Source organism: Brachycentrus maculatus, unplaced genomic scaffold, assembly GCF_059751285.1.
Source record: "Brachycentrus maculatus isolate JH-2025_06_01 unplaced genomic scaffold, ASM5975128v1 h1tg000419l, whole genome shotgun sequence".
Taxonomy (NCBI): domain Eukaryota; kingdom Metazoa; phylum Arthropoda; class Insecta; order Trichoptera; family Brachycentridae; genus Brachycentrus; species Brachycentrus maculatus.
This window is the reverse complement of record NW_028281167.1, coordinates 381200-400781: the sequence shown is the minus strand read 5'-3', so window position 1 is coordinate 400781 and position 19582 is coordinate 381200. Positions and strand designations below refer to the sequence as shown.

The 19582-nt window shown below is 33.7% G+C and overlaps 1 protein-coding gene across 1 annotated transcript; it reads right to left on the bottom strand.

The window, feature by feature from the left end:
• Positions 1-8637: 8637 nt before the first annotated feature.
• Positions 8638-19179, bottom strand: LOC148302748 (homocysteine-responsive endoplasmic reticulum-resident ubiquitin-like domain member 2 protein). The gene is made up of 5 exons (XM_088271057.1): positions 18761-19179; positions 13041-13555; positions 11498-11549; positions 9912-10129; positions 8638-8967 (listed from the first exon to the last, which is right to left on the bottom strand). The coding sequence occupies exons 1-5, from the start codon at positions 18893-18895 to the stop codon at positions 8682-8684; spliced, it is 1206 nt and encodes a 401-aa protein (XP_088127183.1). The 5' UTR covers positions 18896-19179; the 3' UTR covers positions 8638-8681.
• Positions 19180-19582: the final 403 nt, after the last annotated feature.

Here is a 19582-nt window from a genome sequence, read left to right as displayed (position 1 = left end):
AAAAAGTCTACGTAACTGTCTGGGCATTTCGAAATTTGACGCTTCCCTCAATGTCGCCTCCCACTGCTTGTCATTGTCCGCAAGGCCTCTGGCTACCGCTGCAGCCTTAAACGTTTCATATTGGGTATTGTTTAGTGATTTTAAATTATCGAAACTTGTCGGGCCCGGTATCTGCATTAAAAGGATACGTAGAAAGAATAAACCCCCCTGCGCAGGACTAACCAGAGGCAATCTAGCAATGGCGTTATGACCCCAGCGTTGGCGTTTGCGCCAGCGGCGGTTTACAAAAACATAAAACTTAGGAACATGCGGGTATTTAATTTCGCGGGCAGTTACATCTGACTCGTTCAAGTCAAGCCATGCGGTTAACATGGTTTGAGAACATCGACGAAGGGCCGCAGCCTCCTCTCCCGCTTCAAACATGAGGCTCTGCAAATTTTCTAAATGTATCGGTAGCACTACAACGACATGAGACATTTTGTTTAAAGCTTCACCTTGCAGGTGCCAGGCCGCTTCTGGCGCTGCTAGGTACGGAGCGTCCAAATGTTTTTTTAATTTCATTCTGAATAATTGGCTCCGTCTCCACAACACAAATGTAAATACATTAGCTTTAGGGTGTCCTTTGAAACAGTATTTGTAAAGGTATTTAACCGCATGTAGCGAACTACAAATTTCTACATTGATATGACACGTGTACTTGCATAAAAGATACGCATTATACGGCACGATCCATCGATTGTCTAATAATACCGTCGAATTGACGCGCACTCGACGATTGTCATCGCGTCGTCTATAAATTGGATAAGCATTATCTATAAGTTTTGTTTCCGATTCGAAATTCTTTGGATACCTTTTTTTACATCCTTTTGGACCCATGCATTGATTGTTTGGTCCTAAAGGACCACACGGACCATGAATCATAAATGATTTTACCAATTCTAATAGACAGTTTTCATCTTGTATCTCTGGAAGTTAGACAGTTCAAGTCGCCTTCAAGTACAAAGTCATTTTTGTTTTTTTTTTAAACATTCTGTACAGCGTCAATAATAGTTTTGACGTTAGTGGTAGGCTCGATGTATACAGACATCACATTTACAATTTCCCCATTCTTGCAGGAAATAGTCACCGTGGAGATATTTCTGCTGGCCGAAGTATCACAGTTTTGGCAACATACAAGTTGAGAGTTGACGACAATTATAATGGCTTTATTGGGGTTGTTCTTGAAGCCGGTGGAGCTTTCAAATATCCTAACCCCGGGATGAGGTTTACATTTCCCAGCATTCCCGACATAGGGTTCTTGCGCTATTATAATGTTGCCTTTCGCTTGTACGAAGTTTCTAATTATTTGGTCTGTTGCGGCTTGATTTCGCTGGGGGTTACATTGGATGATATATAGGTGGATATCCTTAGCATAAGTAATCTACCCTCTCTCTAGCCCTTTGATCCATAAATGAACGAAGCGGACACAGCTTGCTGGTTTCTAAATGGCCTATGTTTTCAGTTTTTCTGACTGTGCAGTTATGGCAAGAGGGGAACCCTCCTCTTTGGTAGGGCAGTCCTTGGTCGGGTGATTGAGAGTGCAATATGCGCATCTCTCATTACCGTTGCAGTACTTTTGTACGTGCCCAAAGGACAGGCACTGCACTAAAGGTCTCATCCCCGACCACGAGTCTCTGGTATCCGATATTTATTTTGTTGGCAAGTGTGAGAGCTCGCCAGGTAGAAGGGCTGACTTCGCATACAACATTTGCAAGAAGAGCATTTCTACTCCCTTTTTTATATTTAATTAAAAGGTCGCCACTTGGAATGTTTAGGTTACCGTTTTGTGTTTTAATGGACTCGTTGATATCGTCTTGGGAGACACCTTTTATGAGTCCTTTAATGACGATAAGAGATTTCTTCCTCTACGTGAAGGTTTGTCGTTTTAGTATTGATTTCCTTAATCATTTTTTCTGTCTTTTTTGGTCGAGCAGTTAATTACAACCTGTTGGTTGGAAATCTTTCTCAGGCCAATTATGCCGATGCCCGTGGTGCGGACCTTCACGCTCCTTCTCACGATGCCTTCAATTTCTTTGCCCTTTTTATTTGGGTCGTTTGATTTTACGCCCTTGTAATAGATTTTGTCAACAAAAGTAATATTGCAACAATAATTGTCTTTTGGCTGTCTTTATTTTGCCGGGGTGACCAACTGTTTTATAAAGTAAGACTTTTTGTGTCGCTCTGGTTTGGGAAAATTTATGCTAACGTAGGACGCTATGATGAAGATAATTCAACTAGACGTTTTGTTAGATTTGTTTCACCCCATACTTATAATTTTCTACGCTGAAATATCCTTATTCTGGATACACCAATAAGTCCAAGAACTGATGAATAACTGTTACTTTTGGCTACCTGATTGAGACGGTATTCATTACATTTTCTCGGTTTATATTTCTTTTTAGCTTTCTAGTTTTTGATATCAAATAAGTCAAATATGTTAAGAGCTAGAAATATATAATACAAAACCAAATTTAAAAAAAATTGGTATGATTGATTTTAAAAAGATTGAATCCAAAAACCAAATTAAGTAACAACTTCTTTTTTTTAAAGTCATTATTTAATTAATTCAGATTTTTAATTAGATACCAATGTCTAATTCAAAGTATCAAAATTATTTTTTGATTTTGTTTGGTATAATTGGAAATTTATGAAGCAAAAAAACTTTTGCCTATTTTTTTCACTTCATAAAGAGTGCTTAAAATATGGCCGATAAATCCAACTGAACCAATTATCTGTGCGTCTCTGATTCTTATGACAAATTAGAAAATGGAGTAGCAACTGTTGAACTTATAGTTTTGTAAAAAAAATCTACTTGATTTGGTGATTTTTAACACGTTGACGATTGCGACGGCAATTTTCAGAATTCCAGTCTAAAAAGCCAATTTATTTAATTTAATCATATTATATTATTAAAAACTTTAATTATAGTACATAACCATATTTTCATTTCAGTTATTAATAAATTTTGTGTTCATTTTCGGTAAATTTTCATTTACTGTATGCCAGCATTGAACTTTTGTTCTCTTCCCATGCACCATCTATCCATATTAGCACTGGTATACTAGAAATTTTATCATAGCTGCTGGAATATGGCAAGTAAACACAGTACGAGATAACTCGGAGTCGGCATCCTAGCAAAGACCGCAATCTACGAGTTATCTCATAGTTGTCAGTCAAACTGGTGAAATTGATTGTTTTAAATAATTTGTATTTATGTAATTTTTTAAGTATACTTATAGTTATTTATTCATGTAATTTTTTGTAAGTGAATTATTCATTTTCGAATAACGCATGTAAATTTTGTATAAAATTTATAAAAGATGTAAAATAATAAAATTAAAATAAACATTATTTGTATAAATTGTTTTATTTTCTTATGTTTAACAGAGTATGGCAAAGTTCTCCCCTAAATGTAAGTATATTACAATAACACCCTCAATTTAACCACCTATCAACAAAATTTAAGATTATAATGATATAATAAATATATTTATATATTTTTTAAATATTTTTTTTATATCTAAAAAATAAAATAAACATGAGTGCTGATATTATCAGATCTTTAACAATTATATTTATCGAAAGTCCGGTTCCTCTGCTGAAGCGCCAAGGTAAGGGTTTTTTTCAAATTTAAAAGTGTAGTGTAAATGAACGAGATAAGCTAAGCTTTAAATGTAGCGGGTAATTGGCTGGCATTATGCAGAATAGAACCGGTACACAAAATAAAAAAAATAAGTAGGGGAATCGTATGATTTTAGAAACATGTATGATTGAGAAATACACTAGTCCAATTTACATTTTTTTATCAATCGAGTAGAAGGGACCCAGTTTTTCAAAATGTTATTTCAAACATGTTATGAAACCAAAATTGTCACGAAATGTACAAAGGGTAGTGTTTGTTTGAGGAATTTTACCCATAGGGCGTTTGTCCACTACACGGAATTTTACCGTCCGGCACGTCAGTTAGCGTTTTAAAACGATGATTGGCTTGTGCTATTGTCCATCTTTCTTTGAATTGGAGCTCTTGAAGTAAATTCAATCACACTAAACTGTCATAGTCGTTTTCATTTTTCAAAACCGGACTGCCAGACGGTAAAATTCTGTGTAGTGGACAAACACCCATAGTCTAAGTTTTTCCACTCCCAAACCATGAAATTTCAGAGGGAAGCAATTTTGAGTGGATAACATGACTTAATTGCTGTTTCTATCAATTTGTATGAATAAAGTTTAATGCTGTTTCTTATCAATTTCATTAAATATTAAAAACACTTAAAATTACAGAAAAAAATCACAGGGAAAAAAACTAAAAGGTAGTTCATGATTGCATAATTTGAAATCTTGAATATGTATTTGCATAGTAGAAAATATCAAAACATTTTACTATTTAAGCATTTTAAACATGTTCTATATGAGTACGTAATATATTTTTAAAGGATCATTAGAACGTATCACATACTGAAACATTTTTAATTTAGACATTTTATATAGGGACAATATCCTTTTTAACCATATTCCTGGATGTATTTTAAATTGGTTTAAACCATATTTTTCATACAAAAGGGTTGCTTGTTTGTGATGAATTTGACTGCTATAGCAGTCATAAATGTGAGTGTGTTAATAAACAAAAGTGCCTTCTAAGTTAAATGAATTAAATAACAATTAAATTATGGATTATAAAAACAAATCAAAATCTTACGTACATCACACTTGTTTTGAACAAATGTGAATAAAAAAAAAGTGATCTTGAAATAAACAAATTTGAAATTTAATGTCTCTTTTAAATTTAAGAATATATATGTGTCTACTAAACCTTTTTTAATGTAAAGTTAGTTAACACTTCCAATTTTTTTAGGGCAAAATGTTGTATTCTCAATATTTGAAAATCACTAACCCAAAAGATCAGATTTTTGATTTGTCATATATACGCTAGAGTGTGAAATGTAGCACACTTTGTGATTTAACCATCTATATTTAATATATTGCAAAAAGAAATAATAAAAAAAGAATGCGCTAAAATTCAACACCAAAATATAACAAGGCAAGAAAATAAACATAATAGTTAGGGCAGATAAATTATCTCTCAAAATATTTTAATTACTTTTTCTGTTTTTTTTTTGGTTAAATAAAACCAAACATTGCTTATTTAAAAAAAAAAACTTACTCTACATATTACTATTTTCTGTTTTTTTTTTACATGATTCATTATTTAGTAAAGACTGGAACTATAATGGGTGCAGTTGAGTTCTGTCAGATAAAAAACATTGATGTTTAGTATTGCTACTGTTTTCATAAATAAATATAAATATACATATTTTGAATTTAAAGGCGTTATTGACTTTGTGGTATGGTAATATGACACTCTCCTTATCATTTATCTTTCAACATTTTGAGTGTGTCCAAATACTTGTTCACAAAATCTGGATTATCTCCAATTACAGGAGTTATTTTCATATTATTTTTTGACATCTCATCAAAGATGAAGAAGAATATGGAAGTCTGGGCATTTACGGCGCTTACGACCGTCATAGGCTGGTTTAAGTGATCACTTTACACACGTGTAACATTCACCAATTCTACCCATTATTGACAACCACACTATTCAAATTCTTGGAAGTTCTATATATATGAACCAATTATATAGAACTTCCAAGAATTTGAATAGTGTGGTTGTCAATAATGGGTAGAATTGGTGAATGTTACACGTGTGTAAAGTGATCACTTAAACCAGCCTATGACGGTCGTAAGCCCCGTAAATGCCCAGACTTCCATATTCTTCTTCATCTTTGATGAGATATCAAAAAATAATTTATCTTTCACATTCTGTAATACCACTTGAAAAGTCTCCTCCACGATTACCGTTCATAATTTTATTTTATTGTATCTTTTAAAAAAGAAAAACCTGCAAAGCCTCTATTAGAGTCTTGTCTGCAGGTAGGATAGTAAGGATAGGGAAGGTAAATGTGAAAAATACATCACAAACACCTAGACCAATTGGAAATAAATGTTTCTTGAATTTATTTTGCAATTGGCGGGAATCAAACCCGCGATGTCAATTTCACAGTCGAGCATCTACCCAACTATGCCACGGCGCCTGTCATAATGATAATCATTCCTTTCGTCAGGTCTATAGTTGACTTGACGAGGATTATTCTGAAACCGGTAGTCGTGAAGTAGAGTTTTTAAATGGTGTAATACCATTTATATTACAGATTGAAGGGCGAATGATAAGGAGGCTCTTATATATGTCATATTTAGATATAAGTATTAGATGGATGTTGAAATTCCTAACCAACAAACCATGTACAAAGTTGTGAAGAATTTTTAGAGCTTTGTAGTAAAGATTATGAGGCGAATTTGTGCTAATAGAGATGAACCTGGGTTCATTATTGTGGCCCTAAAAATAAGGAGTTCATGCAGTGGCACAAACTATTCAGAGAAGTTCAAGGTAACACAATCTGTTGAAAAGGTCATGGCTACAGTTTTCTGCGATTCCCAGAGAATTTTGCTGATCAACTACAAGAAGAAGGATTTTAAAACACATTGTTTGCGGGAAACGTTTAAAAGCGTCTTTTACTGTTGGCAGAGAACGGGAGACGCTTATAAGCGTTCTATTTGCTTACTTTTGGTGGAGCGTGAGACGCCAAAAAACACTGTACAGATCGGAATTGGGTTTGCGATCACTTGTGATTAGTATACGACCCTAATTAGTAACTTGTGATTAGTATACGACCCTAATTAGTATACTGATTAGGGTCGGGGTTGATGGAAAAACCGCCCGACAATGTGTTAATGTTGCCACAGAATAGAATTGAAGGAGGCAATCAGATTCCGCTTCTGACATGAACCATTTTAAAAATGGTAAAATTATATTTTCTCATAATTTTTTATTCATACTATTTTTTATTAGGCCCTATAAAGTGTAAAAAACAGGGTTTTATGTTTATTACATAAAGAATTTGAAATATTCATAACGGAGAATGCATAAAAATTGTGATAAAAATAGACATGAAAAAAGTATAACGCCTTTAAAAAACACACACATTTTCTATTTGTTGGTGAACATATCAAACAACCGTATCAAGAAAATTTATAGCATAAGAAAATATAAGGATAGAATGATTTACACTTCATATTATTTAATAGATGTGTGTTATACATTGTGGTAGCGTATGTCTAGAGCTTACTATATTTAAATAAAACTCAAATATTATTTACAGGAACAAAAATTTTAGAATGACTAAATAATTTTTTTCACCAATATTTTCTTTTGTGTAAAATAAAATCTATCTTAATTTTAACCCTAGTATTGCATCAAAGAGCAAACAAAATATTATATATATTTTTTTTTACTGGTGGTTCAGAATAAAGGGGTTTCTCAATGAGCCTTCTGTGACAACAAACACTGTGATTATAAAATGACCCCTTTGTTCCTACAAATTTACCCACTTTGTTTGAAAGTGTTCCTACATTATATGTATAAAATCACAAATCATTTTGTTTTTGGATATTAAAAAAAAAAAAACTTAAAATCCACCTTTTTTAATGTCACACATTCATCTTCCAAGATAAAACATTTTTTTAAGATGTCATTTGATAATTTTGCCATTCTAGTAATAGGTAAACAAGTAAAAATTGTCTTTAGAGATGTACGGATTTAAATTTTAAAATCTCACTAACTTTAAAATAAAAATAGATATTTTTATTTTAAAGTTATTTTAGAATTGCAATATTTACCAAGCAAAATATCGAACCCTTCCCGATAAATTATCTCTAATGCTAATTTGAGGAGAATCATTTTGAAACATTGTAAGAATCACAAGTGCTTGTGAATTTAGTAAATTTTCATGATTAGTAGTGCAAATGTAATTAAAATGATAAAGAATTAAAGCGAAATATATCTGCCATAGTTTGATACACAAGGATAATTGCGAGGTTAGTCCAATAAGCATTCCAATGACAATATCCATTCCAAGATGTCGTCTTCACATACAAGCCAAAATCGTAGACGGTTTGACTATATTGGAGGACAGTGTTGCCGGTATAAAAAATTGCATTTATGGCTGTCAACACATTTTATATGTAGTCAAGGACAAACATAAAAGTTGTTTTGTTTATGCATATTATAATCTATGGTAATAATTTAACTGCATATATCAGAGTAGATACGCTATTTTGATTTTAAAAAAATCACAAAGCACTAAAAAAAACACAGAATGTATGTGGATCACAGATGTGGATATGACTTTGCTGGTATTTCTTTATCTTTCCGGGACATTTCTGTCTCTTTTTACCACACCTTCGACCATTGGATCTAAAAACCTAGAAAGCATTTTATTGTAATCCTTACAATGTCCTGTTGGGAATGGCTCGATATACTACACACAGTATTTTACATACAAAGTCGAAATATAAGATATTTTATTATAATAGTCTAAAACTAGAGATGCTGTATTTTGTTTTATTAAAATGAAATCATGTATGAGGCAAATTTTTCGTTTTTTTCCCTCACCCCTTTGTATGTCTTACATTCATTCAGTCATTTCAAACAAATCACATTCATAAGCAAAATTTTGAATCACACAATATCACCGAGCGATATTTTCTTTCTTTGGATTGGTCTCTGAATCATCAGATCTGCTTCATTAGATGGCGTTGGGCGCATCCGGGAGAAGAGAAGTCAGGAAGGACGTGATGACCGTTAGCGTTATGGATACAAAGGAAGGTTGCGCTTCCTGAACCACGACTTGATCGGCAGGCTGGTTGTTGGAGGTGGTGGGGGCTTCCTCGGCAGTTTGGGCGTTTTCCGCATTCTCGGCAGCTTCGTTTGGCTGTTCGCCATTGTTGTTGTCAGCCCGCGGGGCATTGTTGTTGTTCACATTTTCCGCATTGTTGTTTTGGACCAGCGCATGGAAGTAACGAATTTGGTATCTGAAAACAAAACAACTCATACATTAAATGGCTGCCAATTTACAAAAGACAATTACATATAGTACAGTCAGTTTTGGGAGTGAATTATATGATAATTCAAAAAAGTTTAATATTACTACTACAACTACTACTACTACTACCATCACGCCGTTTCCCGCAGGGGTAGGCAGAGAGGATGGAACGCCACACTCTTCTGTCCTGACAAACACACCTCGCCTCCTTCACATCCATATATCTAGTCATATGTGCCCTCCGATTATGCAGACTTTTGACACCGCCAGATTTTAGGTTCTGATTGATCTGATTGAAAAGACAATTAAATAGTACAGTCAGTTATGGGAGTGAATTATATGATAATTCAAAAAAAATTCAATAATTAATTGTTAATCCAGTGCAAAAATTCGAGTTAGCTAACATACCCACCAAATATCATAAAATTTTGTCTGTCTTATAATAATATGGAATAGAAAAGGAAAGGTGATCAGCCTTCCTCTTCAGGTACCAGGTCATATTAAATAAATATTAGATTGAAAAATCACTAATATTTATTTTGATCCTCTTGGTAATCCAACCCGGAACCTCCAGCATTGTAACCTAGCGCGCTAACCACTACACTATGGAGGCGGACTAAAAATACAATAAAAAAATGCAAATGGTCTAAAAAATATAAAATTTAGGGAGTCATAAAGGTAAAAGGTGACTGAAGGACCTACAGGTATATATTTTTTCCCAACGAGACACCCAAGTCCGGATGAATTTACGGAAGAGTGCAAAATTCGTACTGTTGGCCATCAGATCCACATTCCACACTGGTCGCATGACCCCTGTTAAACCATTCAGCATCTCATCTCTGGCATCATCCAATAGCACACAGTACCACAGGATGTGTTCGGCCGATTGATGATCATCGCCGCAAGCACAGAGGAAAGTCCAAGTTTACTTACAGGTATATAAGAAAGGCGGCCACCAAGACCACCATGAACCTCAGCGGGCTGGAGTAGAAGTAGATGATGGCAAACATGATGCAGGTTCGGCTCGCCATGTAGAACCAGTCTAGCCAGTCCCAGGGCTCCGCCTCGGGTTCCGCCCGCACCCCGACCGCGCCCCCCGCCGCCTCCGCCCCCCCTTCCGCTGCCGCGGGCTCCGGGGCCGCCGGGGCAGCCTGGCAAGGGACAAAATGGAAAATCGTGATGACAGGCAAAACATAACAAGACAAATGCCGTGACGTAACTACGATTATATCGACGTGCCGTACGTAAAGTGCTCTAAATAATCATTTTTTTCAATTTTGAGATATTTGGTGTACGTTATCAACACATATAAACAAACAAAAAAAATATATAAAATAAATTACGCCTAGTTTTCAGGCGTATAAGACGCTATCTACATCGAATTTTCGAAATGAACTGAACTCCTAAAACGCTGACAACTTAATTTTGACAAAGCATAAAGTTTTATAAACGATTTAATACCTTATTTTATCATGTTTTTGAATGAAAAATACTAGTTTAGAATTTCAGAAATAACCGTTAATTAATAAAAAAGAATACGTTGAAAAAATCTTCTAAGCTTTCTCCTGTAAAGTAACAGATTTTGAGATACAGTACTTTACGCAGGGGCCGTCGATATATACCTAGTACATAAGTAAACTCACATCCTATGTCAAATCATAGAACTAAAATCATACACCTAATTAACGTCACTGCTAACTTAGAATCAATGAAATGTATAAACCCATGCCTCTAGCGAGATAGCGAGTGTTTTTTGCCTAGAATTTACACTCATGAATTACATGAAATTATAGTAACATTAAACATAAATAGTAAATCCACTCACGAGTTGGCATAGGCTATAAAACTTAAAAAGTTCAAACCTGAGTAGGGTCATGATGCATAAGCCGTAGCTAGATTTCAGAGTCACATGGAATTAGGTAATTAAAAAAAAAAAAAGTAGTCAATATATTATGACTTAACCTGATATTGCTGTGTTCATATACATCTGAGAGCACTTAAGGCAGCAAATTTTTCTGTAGACTGAGTATAAGGATGATACCCAACTGGGTAGACACTCGACTGGGAAACTGGCGTCGCAGGTTTGATTACCGCCAAGTGCAAAATTCAAGAAAGATTTATTTTCAATAAATCTGGGTGTTTGTGTATATGTATTTTTCACATTTACCTTCCCTATCCGACAACACAGTTATGGCTGTCAGGTTTCTTATTTCAAATCCTCATTAACTTTTCCCGTACTGACCATCCAAAAATTTATATTTTGTAATATTTGTTGATTTAAAATCGTAAAAATAAATAAACATTTTTTTAAAAAAATATTATTTTTGAGATAACAAAAAATATGGAGTAAGTAGCTCTTATAATACTACAGCTATGGAATTAAAATTCATATATGGGGGATCTCTATCTCCCTGTTCGAACCGGCTGGGTTAGCGGAATAAAATTGACATAATTTGATATAGAGATATAAAATGATGACCCTAACTTATTATTTCATTTCATAGGGACAAAATAAATACCTGTTGGTTGTTTTCAGTAGGAGGTATGTTCATAGCTGTAGCAGTTTGCATCCTGAAATATAAAACATAAACCAGTTGTTAAACGATTTCAAAGCCCAATGAATCAGGAGAAATATACTATACAAAGCTTCTATTTTAAAGATAGTTAAAGAAGTACATATACATTAGAACCTCAATTATTCAAGCTAATGCAACGGTTATATTTAATTTTCACGCTTTTGAGGAATAGGTTATTAGGTGTTAAATAAATATTACAGTTAAAAATATCTTATATTGATTTTAATTTCCCTAGGAATTGAATCTGGAACCTCTGATACGATAGCCAAACGCGCTGAATTAGGCATATATTGCATACCTAAAATATATTATTTGAAAAATTTAATTCAAGTAAATAATATAAAAGAGGCCTTGTATTAATGATACCAATAATAAAAACATATTCAGTGTTATTTTTAACACAAATTAGAGCAAATTTCTATTATCAGTGTTATGCGATGGTTAAGAATTTCAATTATTGACATAGCTGTTATTAATCACAATATTAGATATTCCTTCTAAATCAATGTTGGCATATTTTTGTTCTTGGAAATTCACTAGAGAATAAAGCATCGACCTAATAAAATTGGGAAAATGTGTAGTACGGAGGATATAGTATAGGAAACATAGCGAAGACGCTTCTGGAATGCTTATGTCAGTAGAATGCAAGAGAATAGACTGGCCCGAATCGCTCTTCAAGAAAATCCAGACAGAAGAAGACCAACTGGAAGACGTCCAAAGCGAGGGATGACGGCTGCCAGTCCACGTCGCAAGAGACGGATAACGGAAAAGACAGATCCTCTATTGTCGTCTATCTTATATTCAATCTTCTTCTTCTTCTGCTTGGTGTAGGCCTTGTGGCCTGTTTTTAAGAGGCATTAGCCTCCTGCGATGTTGATCCATCTCTTTGGTGGTCTGCCCGGAAGTCGTCTACCTTGGGGTTAGCCAACAAGTGTAATGTTGGTGGGGAATCTGGATAGTTCCATTCTCCTCACATGCGCATATCATTGTCTCCTTCGTTGCCTTCCCCACCTAACAACATCTTCGATCTCGCATATTTCCTTTATCCTGGCGTTTCTTATTCTGTCTCGTAGACTCTTGCTAGATATGCTTCTTAGAGTCTTCATTTCTGACACTCTAAGCACATTATATTCTATATATCTATATATTCCTCCATCAATCCGTGACCCATTTAGTAGATATGTATTACTTCTTCTTCTTCTTTTTGTAGATCCTAGGGATCTGTTTGTGCCTCCGCATGTCGCTCTTGGGATGTCGACTCCCAGCTGTATTTCCATCTTTTCGGAGGTCTGCCTGGGGGTCTGCGTCCTTCAGGGTTGCCTTGGAGGGAGATACGTGGAAATCTGTCTTCTGTCATTCTGTTTATATGTTCCTTCCAGTATCGCCTTCGTTGTCGTCCCCACCTCACGATATCCTCCGTCTTACACACGCTCCGGATGTCGGTATTTCTTACTCGGATGTGTATTACGAGGAATAAAATACTTACGCTTGACTGTAAAACTGCATGTACTGGGCCTGGATATGCTGCATCCAGGCCATTTGGGCGGCAGCAAGAGCCACCGGGTCGTTCATCTGCATCGGAACGGCGGCAAAATTGTTCTGGCCGACTTGGTAGCCGGTGTTCCTCCACACATTGTCCCTCCCGTCGCTGTCTGACTGCACTCTCTGCACAAACTGCATGTCCTGGGGGTAGTACAACCGGGGCTCATCTTCCTGCCGCGAGTTGTGATCATCACCCTGAGATTGGTTCACGCTCCTGTGCCTGAGTCCACTGGGCAGTTCCACATTCGCCGTTCTTTCGTCGGATTCCGCGGGAGCGGGGACGGCCGCGCTGGCTTCGTTTGTGCTTTTCGTGGTCATCTCTGCTTTCCCTTGCGGCACTGCGCACACTAAATGGACCGTGTGTATATCCTGACCTTCGTATCGCCTTAGAACATCTTTCAAAACTACAGAATCTGTTAGTAGCTGTCCGGAGTAGATCAGTTTTTGTTCCTCTAGTCTCTGAAACAAAATAAAAGTTGCAAATAAGATAACTGGTCGAATTATAAGCCACATAAAAATCGAAGAACATATTTTCAAGCGGGGCTCGAGTATGTGGATTTAATCCAAAATTTGGACCTTATATACAAATAAAAACAGTCATTGCTTAGTAAAAGCTTTCCCTCTTTCAACATAGATGGCGGTAGTGAACTCACATGAACTGTGTCACGGGTTTGAACAATATATCTAGGGGTTCCGAAAATTGAGTAGTGTAGTTGTCAATCATGGGTAGAATTGGTGAATGTTACATGCTTGTAAAGTGATCATTTAACCAAGCCTGTGATGGTCGTAAGCCCTGTAAATGCCCAGACTTCCATATTCTTCGTAGGAATGATACTCAAACTGTATCTTTTTGCAAATCAAATAAACTATTTTGTATACATAAATGGAATCTATTATAATAAAGTGAATTTGACTTGCTAAAAGGTGAACTGGATTTGGAAATTTATGTATACACATATATCAGTGTATTTCATGGATTCAGATTTTTGCAGTCGTTGTATCAGTCAACAAATTATAGCCATATCTTTTGTGTTCATAGACAATAAAACCTTCTTAAACTGTAATAGCGTATTGCAAAGAAATCTCAAACTTTATGTGTAGTTTGCTATGGAATACAAAAAATATTCAGATTTTAATATTCACTATGAAAATTACCATTTATAATATTTCAAGATATTTTTGAACACTTGCAACCCAGGCCCGGAATTATCCATGGTAAACAAATATGCCGCGGAATATATTCCGGAATATTCCGTGTCTATATGGAGAATAATTTATTTACCGGTATGTGTCCCATTATATCGCTCACTCCTTTCAAAACGTCATAAATCAAAATTCGTCAATTTTCAGTTGTGTATGTTTTCGGAATGCCCAAAAACTGTACTATATCCCAGCAAAAGAGGCACATTTTAAACTTAATATTTACACGCTACAGGGCAGAAAGTGATGTTTTTGCATTTTGAAGAAAATATATTGTTTAATTATTTTTTTTAAACATAATAAATATTTTTCAAATGGAGAAAAAACCTTCAGGTTTTACCTTAAATGAACTGTTGCAAAGTAAAAAGTTCTGCAAGTGGCTTCATATTTATTTTTAATAAATTGTATTATATTTTTAAACGTTAAAAACGTTCTCCTGAAAAATCAAGTTTTTTGATTTATGACGTTCTTGAAAGGAGTGAGCAATATGTCCGCCTCTGTAGTATAATGATCAGCACACTCGGCTACCGTACTGGAGGTCCCGGGTTCATTTCCCAGGGGGGGTTAAATAAATATAAGTATTCTCAATATTATTATTATGTAAAGCATTTACTTTGTGGTTAGTCATTTTTACTTATTTATTTTTTTACTAAAATGTTAATAATATTAGTATATGACCACTCACCACTCATGGTGAGTGGTCATATACTAATATTATTAACATTTTTGTAAAAAAATAAATAAGTAAATATAAGCGATTTTTTCACTCTTATATTTACTCAATATTACCCTGGACTGGTACCTGAAGCGGAGGGCTGATCACCTTTTCTTCATGTGTTAACGATCAAAGTAACACTGTGTTTATATGATACAGTGCCCTTTGCACCATCAGGTGCAGATGAGGGTTTGAATATAAGAGTGTAAGATAGTGCTTTTCTTTATGCACCTTGTCAGCAAAGAGCAAACCATTTGATATTCAACTGATTTCACCGATAAATTTATTATCGGCTAAAATATGTAAATTAGTATGTATATCATTAATTTGAGTATCGGAGCTGACACTGTTAATATGTAAATCAAACTGAAAGAGTTCAACATTATGTAACTAATTTCTTCTTTACACTTAGAAAGCAAATACAGCCTCTGGTTAGGATTACTCAATATGCCTTCAGGGTAGAATTACACAAACCTGACGTTAACTAAATTGCACAAAATTATAATGATTACTTGATGACTAAAAACAATCGAAAATTTGCTACAAGATACTAAAAACATATTGACAAATGAGAAAAATACACGTATCCGATACTTACAATAATACCACAATGTAATAAATAATTGTTTCTACTACACATAAACCACTCGCTGTTAGACTGCCACATACAAAATGATAAAATTTGTGTGGAATATAAATATATACATACCTGTTATTTAAATCAAAGTCTATAAATACATATTATAAGTAACATTTACACACATACACACTTGATCACATGTTATCAGAGCGCTTTTGTTGTGTAGATAACACAATAAAAAATATCATAAACTGCAATATTATCTACATTAAGTCCCAAAACATTAAAATTTATATAGCAAATAGTATAAGCCAACATACGAAATTCACATCTTTTGAATACAGATCTATTTTTTCTTTAATGCTTGAAAAAAAATGTTTTTGAATAAAACTGTTATTATTTTCAATAATTACAAATTATATTTTTTTTTAAATTGTGTAAATTTGTGGAAAAAAAACAACTGCTCATTCCTGAAAATTTGGTGTATACGATTTTTGATTCTCAATGCCCTAGAGTTACATAAGTAACATGTTCTATAGACCTTTCTTCTTCTTCAAACTCTCATCCGCACCAGAACGGTGCATAGGGCACTGCATCATATAAACACAGTGTTATCTTAACCGTTAATACATGAAGGAATGATGATCAGCCCTCCGCTTTAGGTACCAGTCCAGGGTAATATTGAATAAATATTCAAGTGAAAAATCGCTTATATTTATTTGACCCCCCCTCTCTGGGAATCGAACTCAGGAGCTCCAGTATGGTAGCCGAGCGTGCTGACCATTCCACTACAGAGGCGGGCAAAAAATAGGTACCATGTTTTATATTACAGTCTATATATAGTCCACAATGAGTTTTTAATCTACCGCAAATATGAAAATTTTCCTGTTACAAAATATATTTTATGGAAAATTACTGTATTTTTACGGCATTTCAAATAAACGAATGAAATATGTATAAATATTGCAACAAGTTTTCTGTCACTAAATTAATTCCCTGTATTTGTTTTTATTTTTTCTTTAAAAAGTCAGGGCTTTTTTTAAAACAAAAAAGGTTCCGGGACCCACTTCATATCAAGCTTTTTACTAAAAAACAATATATTCAATTATCATTTAAATATTCATTACAATACCATATTTTATAATTTTGATGAATTATATAAATAAAGATTGTAATTACGTAAGCACAAACATTGTTTCGTCTGATTGATTTTGAAAAATAAAAATAAAAAAATCTTTGAAAAATGGTGCTGAAATGCCGTTCCACCGCGTTACATGGAAAAAAAAACCCTGTAAAAAGTTACAGTATTTGTTTACTTAATTAGATTGGCCAGGGATTGTGTCTGGTTTGGACAACTCTGGTTTAAATGAAACCAATTTGTGACATCGCTCACTCCTTTCAAGAACGTCATAAATCAAAAAACTTGATTTTTCAGGAGAACGTTTTTAAAGTTTAAAAATATAACACAATGTATTAAAAATAATTATCAAGCCACTTATTGAACTTTTTACCGTGTAACAGATCTTTTTAGGAAAACCTGAAGGTTTTTTCTCCATTTGAAAAATATTTAGTACATTAAAAAAAATAATTAAACAACGCCTTTTCTTCAAAATGCAAAAACAACATTTTCTGCCCTATATTGGGTGAATATTATGTTAAAAATATGCCTCTTTTGCTGGGATATAGAACATTTTCTGGGCATTCCGAAAACATATCCAACTGAAAATTGACGATTTTTGATTTATGACGTTCTTGAAAGGAGTGAGCGACATATCCTCTGTACAATAATTTGGCAATACAATACTAGATTTCAGAGTAAATCAAGTTTTAATAAAATAAAAATACATTATTTGATTGCTACATTCACTACTAAAACCAAACAAACTATTTGAAGTGATTAATTTAAACAAAATTTTAAATAATATTTTCGACTGTCCCTTGTTATTGCAAATGATAAATATTTACGCCCCAACCAGAAACACGACAGACTGTCATATATTTTATTGTAATAACTCCTATAACAATACTCCTATACACCGAATGCAAAACCTCGGCAATGATTTCGGGGACCATATCGATATCTGGAATATGTCACTTCCTAACTATAAAGCAATAATAATTATAATATTTCAGGCTAATGCATAATTCCTTATTTTTTTATATGTTCATCCTTATTTAGATAAGTACTTTTCGAACCAATAATATACTTAAAAAGAGAAAAAATATTATTTTTTCATAAAGTATACAACATATTATGTACAAATTAGCTACGGCAGTTAATAAAGGGAAAAAAATGTTATTCGTCACAATACATTGATGTTTGTAAAATACCTGAAAAAAAATCAATATATGGACTTTCAACTATTTTTTGTTGTTGCCAGTAATATAACGTAAACAAATAGATATTCTCAGTATACTGACGTAGGTTCTCTGATCATAATTCATTAAAAAATATTAGAAAAAATATATACCATGTAGGCTCAGTTACAATCATATTATTAACACATTAACTACCAAAAGTCAACTAGTCGGCTGAAAATAATTCTCACAATTATGTAGATCATAACATTGATTTCAAATTTGAACTAAACAGGATATTTACTGGGAACTACAAATTTCAAAAAATAAATATGCATTATTATTTGTCATAAATTTACAAGTTGAAGACAATATTTTTGCACTCGAAATTATAAACAAAAAATGTCATATTGTGATTCATTCCAGATGCATTTTGTATTTAATAAAATAAAAATATTGTCTTCAATATGTAAATTTTTGACAAAAAATTGTGTGATTTTATATTTTAAATTTCTAGTTCCTAGTAAATATCGTTTTTAAATTTATAGTTCAAATTTGAAATGGATATAGTGATATATGTACATAATTGTGAGAATTATTTCCAGTACGTAGGGTAGAAAAACCGACTAATCGGTGTTTGGTTGTTTACGGTTAGCAGCGAAAAGCCGACTTTTGGTAGTAAATATAATAAAAAAAATAATAATCAAATGATTGGTACAGAAATTATGAATGTATTAGTTAATTGCTTGTATTTTTTGCTATTAGTACAAATTTGCTTAGTTTTTAAGGTGAGTCTTTCATAAATTCGTTAGTAAATAAAGAGTTATGTTTAAGCAGCTAAATATCATGAGATGAGGAAATCTTTACTTACAGGCTTGAGAGGATAAACTTCGGATAAATGTCCCTTCAATTCTTGAATTGTCCAAGTCAGTTGACATTTTATTTTTTGATCTTCAATTTGTTGATTTGGGGCTTTGACAATGAGCGTCACGGGTAAACCATCCATTGCGAGATCGGTCAAAGTTTATATTATCACTAATTGATCAATCCTATTTTTGTGGCGATGAAATTTAATTACTCATACACGGCTAGTTTGACACTTCTCGTATCACGAAGCTTTATCGTGTCTTGACGTAAATGGAAGATATAGCACACACAAACACAAGATTTTTCGATACAATACGCACGGATTATTATTGTTTTGAAATAGATTAATGGATATCTCAGTGGCAAAGCGCGAATTTCCAGATGACGATTGATCACGTAATTTTTAATACTTATTTATTTATCTAAAAAACCATCTGTCGAAGTTTGATTGGTGTTTTATGAAATTGGCTGCGTTATTGAACTTCAAGCATATATAGCTGTTTCGTTCAGCTGTACGTAAATATTGTATCGTTAGAAAGAGTTAGAAATCTAATTATGTTTTCATCGCGAATAGGTACGGCAAAACCCAACCAATTTGACGTTCTATAATTATGGTCGATATGTGTTTTTGTATTCAGTCATATAAACATTCAAATTTATAAGTACCTACGTTGATTTAGAATATTGTCTATGGATAAATGGATCAATGCTTTCTATACTTCCAGTTTCGTATTTTATGGTCATGGATATTTTTTATTTGCAATCGCTTTGTTCAAAGCACCATTTTTTGTATTCCCTGCATTTTCTCTACTTTCAATATTATTTT